The sequence below is a fragment of the Balaenoptera acutorostrata genome, chromosome 21 (genome assembly GCF_949987535.1).
Source record: "Balaenoptera acutorostrata chromosome 21, mBalAcu1.1, whole genome shotgun sequence".
Lineage (NCBI taxonomy): Eukaryota > Metazoa > Chordata > Mammalia > Artiodactyla > Balaenopteridae > Balaenoptera > Balaenoptera acutorostrata.
The window spans coordinates 22341199-22348434 of NC_080084.1; the positions used below are offsets into that span (position 1 = coordinate 22341199).

The 7236-nt window shown below is 34.9% G+C and overlaps 1 protein-coding gene across 32 annotated transcripts in view; it reads left to right on the plus strand.

Annotated features, from left to right (window-relative positions):
* The window catches only part of PCM1 (pericentriolar material 1), an 88650-nt gene extending 83967 nt beyond the window's left edge, over window positions 1–4683 (plus strand). For all 32 annotated transcript variants that reach the window (XM_057537160.1, XM_057537164.1, XM_057537171.1 and 29 more), the window contains 3 exons: window positions 1003–1095; window positions 1187–1304; window positions 2683–4683. In XM_057537160.1, coding sequence (XP_057393143.1) covers window positions 1003–1095; window positions 1187–1304; window positions 2683–2708 — 237 coding nt within the window. In that variant the 3' untranslated portion in view covers window positions 2709–4683. The remainder of the gene's footprint in view (window positions 1–1002; window positions 1096–1186; window positions 1305–2682) is intronic.
* The last annotated feature ends 2553 nt before the right edge of the window (window positions 4684–7236 follow it).

Genomic DNA, 7236 nt, shown 5'->3' on the forward strand with positions numbered 1-7236 from the left:
AGAGACATGGGTGAGAAATGTTTCAAGAAAAAGAAAAACCTAAGGTTTCTACTGGGTAATTGGTAGAATGATGATACTATTAAAAATCAAAGAACTAGGAGAATAAAAGACTTCAGTTTTCAGGAAAACAGTGTGAGGTGTTTTTTAGTAACTTTTGTGAGTTACTAAGTTCATACCTCATCTTTCTATTTGAACCTCTGGAGTTGATACTGGAAGTCTGTAGGGGCTTCGCTGGTGGCACAGTGGTTAAGAATCCGCCTGCCCATGCAGGGTACACGGGTTTGAGCCCTGGTCTGGGAAGATCCCACAGGCTGTGGAGCAACTAAGCCCATGCGCCACAACTACTGAGCCTGTGCTGTAGAACCCCCGAGCCACAACTACTGAGCCCACATATCACAACTACTGAAGCCCACGCGCCTAGAGCCCATGCTCTGCAACGAGAGAAGCCACCGCAATGAGAAGCCCGCGCACTGCAACGAAGAGTAGCCCCGCTCGCCGCAACTAGAGAAAGCCCATGCACAGCAACGAAGATCCAACACAGCCAGAGAGAGAGAGAGAGGGAGAGAGAGGGAGAGAAAGAAAGAAAAAAGGAAGGAAGGAAGGAAGGAAGGAAGACTGTAAATGTTTACTTATATTCTGCTGGATACAGCTCTGATGCATTCTATAAACATATCAAGTAATAAGAGTAGTTGTTCTAATTATTTTAGCCCTCAGTATTACTATTTTTTCCTCTAACCTGTGTGAACTGGCTCTTTGTTTTATAAAATGGGGACAGAGAAGCTTGACTGTGTGCCCACAGGTGCAAGTGTGTAGCCCTTCCCGTGAACTCTAGATTTCTGTTCTATTCACTGAGCTGAATATAGAAGAAAAGCAAATATGATAGAATTACTGACATATATACACATGTAAGAATCCACTTTATCTCTTGGCGTGGATGACTTTGGTTTAGATCCAGAGATAGAGTGGATTGCCATCATTAAATATGATTTGTTAATCTTATAGGAAGCAGAATCTGGTAACATAAGTCAAAAATCTGATGAAGAAGACTTTGTGAAAGTTGAAGATTTACCACTTAAACTGACAATATATTCAGAGGTATTTTGCTCTCTTTAATTAAAGTTGTCTTTATATAACAAATATTGATAAGGTGAAAAATGATTTTGTATTTTTAATTTTCATTCTAAAGGCAGATCTAAGGAAGAAAATGGTAGAAGAAGAACAGAAAAACCATTTATCTGGTGAAATATTATGTGAAATGCAGACTGAAGAATTAGCTGGGAATTCTCAGACACTAAAAGAACCTGGTAAGAGTTATCAGTTTTAACCATATCATATTGAAAAGCTACTGAATCTTGATAACCGTCATTTTGTTTTGTTTTTTAAATGTGCTACTCGTACCTGGAATATCTAAGCTAAACATTAGAAAGGAAGCGTAGTTCTATAAAAATTTGTTCAGCTGCCCAATTTATAAAATAGTATTATCAGATAACTTTTTTCCGTTTTTAGTTTTAACAAAGTAATATATGCACATGGCTTAAGAAAGAAAGGTATAAAGCAGTTAGTGATGATTGGCAAGAGCCTGTTTCTTTTAATTATTTCTTTTCAGTTCTTTTGGAGGAGACCCTCTAGATATCTAAATACTATTCTTATAATTTTTCTTAATTTTAAAAATTAGATAATATTTCCTGTCTCCCAAATGAAAAGTATTTAGACCTACCTCTTCTTCTTTCAGTGTTTATATTATTTTTGGTTTTTCTGTTACCTTTGTTTTTATAAATATATACATTTTCTAGTTCCATCAACTTTGGTCATTACCCAACTACTTGCTCCTCCCCTTTTCCTTCTGCCTTCTCTGTTCAGTTTTATTCATATTCTTACATTATGAACATTATTAAAGTAAACACACGTACATTCTGTTTTTGTAACTATAATAATTGAATCTTCTATAATTTCCTGAAGATGATTCTATATAAAAATGATTTGTTGCAGAGCCAAGTGATAGTCCCAGATTTCCTTCTTTATGGGTCTAATAGCACAACCCAAGGGCCACTCAGAGGAGCACATTTCTTGCATCAAGGTCAAAGATTTTCTTTTTTGTTCATCAATTCATCAGTTGATGAAACTCATATAAGATTTTTTGGTTTTTTAAGAAATAGGGTGAAGAGAAGTGCAAACCAAATGTCAAACCTTCAGTTAATTTCCCAGTCTTCAGCCCACTTCTGCCTGTCAGGACTCAGTCGGTGCCCTCTGCACTGCCGCCTGTGCTAGCGCGTCTAGGCTGCAGCTTCCTCCCCTCTTCCCTCTGCCTCCGTCCCCTTTGAGTGTCCTGGGAACTTGTTGTGGTTCCCCATCCTCTGTTCTCTCACAACCGCTCTTCTTCTGTTGGTCTGGGTTTATTCATTTTTATACTTCTTTTCTTTTTTTTTTCTAGTGGGGTTTTCTTTTTGAGAGAGAGGAAGCATCTGCTTAGTCTGCCATCTTAAAATGGAAACCCTTACCTATGCCTTTTAAACTCTTGCTGTGTGTTATCAGGGAATTATTGTAGCAAACTAAATTTCTTTTGTAATAACTTTATATTAGAAGTGAAAGTTTTAATGGAAGAGAGCAGTATTAAACTAAATTCTATAAGGTCTTAACTCAGTAAGTAACTTATAAGGCATTAACTGTGATTCTGTTTTTCAGAGACAGTGGGAGCCCAGAGTACATGAGATGTCTTCAGAGGCTCATCTGACTCTCTTTACATAGTCAGTGCATATATGAAAATGGCACTAAATAAACATCTGTTTTGATCTGTAAAAAATGTAAATTAGTTTGACACTGCGATTTTGGTAGGTGTGCTAATTTCTGCCCATGGCAGTTTAAAACATCAAAAACTGAATTCTGGACAGATTCAAGCCTTGATACACTGTGGGGTTTTTTTCTTTTTCTTTCTGTCATTTTTTTTGGTCTTGATTTTTTTTCCCCATTGTGATGTTTGGTAACGTTAAATCTAAAATGTAGTTTTAAATAAAGTTTGGACTTAACCTGTAAACTATCTTTTTGGAAATTATGTTGAATTCTATACAGCAAGTCACTGTTCTATATAATTAGGCTATTCAAAGAGCAGTGGTCAAGAGTTAGAGAAATATACTATTTATTGTAAAGCCCGGCCTTTAGGCCAGGCTTCCAAATAATGCCAGTGTTGCTGCTATTGGGTCTAATGTTCTTTTAGATACTTGCATCTCTTATTCCTGTGCAAGAATAGGGCAGGTTATAAAGGTATCCAGGTTATTGTAGAATATATATTAATATTCTATTCAAATTGGATAATAAGTTTAGAACACTTGTCCTTAGTACCTAGAACTTACATAATTATCTATTAGATAAATATTTTCTAGAATTTCAATTCATATCTGTGTTGCCTCAGTCTAAAAGTAAAAAAAAAAAAAAAAGTTTTCTATAATTAGAGAGTATTTCTGCACAGCCAAGTAAAGTAACATTGTGATTAATTGTAAAAGGAAAACCAAGATCTTTAAAGTAGAGATTAATAGAACTAAATTTATGTACCAGCACGTTAAAGTTCTATATGCCTTCGGACAGCCTTGCCTTTTGAGATGATAGTTTAGCCAAAGCATAGCAGTTGCTTTTGTATGCAGTGAGAGAGAAGCAGGTTCGCAGATGAAGTTTTGAGTCACGAAAATCTACATGACCTCTTTGTCACTAAGTAAATCAGCTTTTAAAAGGTGGTGTAGCTTTAGATCCCAAACTTGCCATATACCCAGTAAGGCTTCACATAGCCAGTTAACAATTAAGTCATCTTTACAGATTCTTTCTTGAATAAAATAAGAAGAATTGTTCCAAATAGTCTTTTAAATTTGTCAACAATTAACTGAAGTACCCCATAAGAAAAGAATTTGGTTGGTATTCCTCTGAAATTCTTGCCTGATACCTCAGTGTAAAAGTATAATGTCCAGTCAGGGAGTATTAAATGAGGATTTCCCTATGAGGGCATCGACTGTATTGCTCCGTAACTTAAATTATGTGAGACATATATCTCCAACTTCCTGAATTAGTAAAACTTATTCAGAAAACTATCCTTCCAGAAACAGGAATTCTTATTCAATTGGCTTGACTTCAGGGAAATTGAAACATAAGTTACATTATATGTATACTTAAGTTCTGTATTTGTTTTCTAGACTCTGTACAGAAACTTCATTTTGATACTCAAGCCAAGCCTTATATATTAAGACTGTCTCTCTCTCTCTGCATGCATTTTAAAGATCGATACAGTGGAAGCGTTGTACTTATACCTTAGTTATTACTGTAGTATCTGTGAACCTTATCAAACTTGCTTATTTGACTTACGTTATAGCTGTTGTAATATGGTCTGTTGTTTTCTATTATAGTAGATAATTTAGTTTTAAAATAGAGCAGATAACTTGTTTAATATGTTTTTCCCTGGTAACTGTTGCTAAAGGGTTAGGCATTGAATATTACTGTTTGTCTTCATTTTTAAGTTAAAAATTTGGTTAGAGATAAAAGAGGAAGAAAAGGTCAAACTGAGTGAGAGAGAAACCTCGCAGGTTGAAATAATGCCTAAAAGAGTGAGCTTGCCAGACCGTGCAGCAGGTACTCTTTGTATTTTGTAACATTCACTTTGGGTAAATGCTTTTTCACTGTTAATAAATGTATATCCTGCATACAGCCCTGAGTTGCATTTTCATTTAAATTGACATACTCATTTATGCTTTAGAATTTATTCCAGAATTGTGGCTTATTTGACTATTTTAAATGTGTAAAAAAACCCCTCAATACAAACTACTATATATAAAATAGAAAAATAACAAGGTCCTACTGTATAGCACAGGGAACTATATTCAGTATCCTGTAATAAACCATAATGGAAAAGAATATGAAAAAGAATATATATGTATATGTATAACTGAATCACTTTGCTATACACCAGAAACTAAAACAACATTGTAAATCAACTATACTTCAGTTTTTAAAAAAATCAAGACATGAAAAATAACGACATATCAACCAACCAGAGAGAAGATTTATTAAACTTGAGATATTTTTCTTACAGTGTGGCCGTGCTCTTCTATTTTTTAGTTACATCTGTCTTATATACTACATACAGAACCCCCTAATTGAAGGGTAAGCTCTATAAGGGCAGGAATTTTTCTCTGCTTTGTCCACTGCAATAAAACTAACCTTTAGAGCAGTTCCTGGCATATAGAAGGTGTTCACTGTCTATGAGTAAATGATTAAATTATTTTAGTACTCCAAAGAGAGGTTTAAGTTCTTACGTTTTACTATGTAGGATTGGCTATCTCATTTAATTATGACAGATTCTCTCCACTTCAACAGTTTTGAAAAGAACAGTGTAATACTCCTATAATAGTGTATTTCAGACGGAAGAGTTCCAGCTGAGGAAAATGCAAATATATACCTAGCTATTCGTTTTCAAGTCTGCTAATAGGTAAGTCATATGCATTGATTGATATGATCAAAATGAATATGGAATTATTTAAAATGCAGTGAATTCAGTGATGTGATATGATAGCAGATTTTAAACTAATCATTGGAAAGCCTTTCAGAAAGACCAGGTTTTTACTCAAATTTAAAAGTATCTACTAAAGGTTTCTGAGAAGAGGATTCTCCCCCTGCCCCCATTTTTCTACTAAATGGTCCATGAAAATGGGTACCCTAGTTTGGCAATATGCACCGAAGTTTTTCATGATGTGTATATCCTTTGACAGAGCAATTCAATTTCTAGAAATGTATCCTAAAGATAAACAACTTACTAAGTTGTAAGAATTCTTTTTATATTGTGGATACTAGTCCTTTGTCTTATATATTTATTATAAATATTTCCTCCCAGTCTGTGGTTTGCATTTTCATTTTTCTCTTTCAAAGAAGCTGTTAATTATGATGTTATGTCATTTTTTTTTAATGCTTGGTACTTTGTGTCCTAAGAAATAATTTGCCTATGCCCAAGTCATTGAGGTTTTTTTCCTATTTTCTTCTAGACGTTTTATAGTTTTAGTTTTTACACGTAGATATATCCTCCATTTTGAGTAATTTTTTTGTATAATGTGAGGTAAGGATCAGATTTATTTTCCTCCCATATAGAAATCCAGCCTGCACCATTTGTTGAAAAGACTATTTATTCTTCTCTATTAAATTATCTTGTCACCTTCATGGAAATCAGTTGGCCATGTGCGTGTGGATCTGTGTGTGGAATCTCTTTCCCACTCGTTTATATGTCTAGTCTTACGTCCATGTCATTACTGTAGCTTTATAGAAAGTCTTGAAAATAGGCAACATAAGACCTCTAAGTTTGTTCTTCTTTCTCAAGAACTTTTGACTATTCTGTGTCCATAATCTTGCATTTGCAATTTTAGAACTCTCTTCTTAGTTTTCACAAACAAAAAAGCTGCTGGGATTTTTATTGGAATTACATTGAATAAATAGATCAATTTGAGGAAATAAGAATATAAACAGTATTGAGTTTTCCAATCCATGAACCCTGTATAGCTTTCCATTCATTTAGGTTGTCTTTTGGCTCTATACAGAAATTTGGTTTGATAGTATTTGTGTTTGTCAACTTTGCAGTGTAACTACCTGTCTACAACATTCACTACTTGTGTAATAACTCAGCTCACCTATTATTTGCAGGACTTCGGCTATCCGCAGTATTCTGGCATTGCTGATTTCATTGTCACCGATTTGTGAAAAGGGAAGTGGCTAGGTTGATTCTTTGAAAGAAACTGTTGTTCTAGAAAAGAGGTAATTGTTAAATCACCACCACTGTTTACTGCCTGGTGGCTAAATTAACCTCCCTGTGGGAGACAAAAACAACTTAATGTTAACTCTTCTTCAGATCAAGTGGATTCCACTCTACCTACCTCTCCAAATAGAAAGCCAAACATCCCTAGTGTTCGGTAAATATTGTTACTGAGGATCCAAGATGTGGGAAGAACAAAGGATAGGGTCAACCTTATCAATAGTGTCTAACCTTGCTTGCATTGGCATCTTCCTGTTATTGCAGAGAGTGGCCGAGTAGGGCAAAGAAGGAAGAGCAGTATGAGTGTGGGCCTCTCTTGTCTGTGGGGAATATGCTGATCAAATAGGAGGTCAGAGAACAAGTACAGTGTAATCACAATATTAAACCACAAACAGCACGTTATGTTTTTTCAGCAAAAACAAGGCCATTTTCTATTTGCTATTTTGCAGAGAGTTAATTTCTTC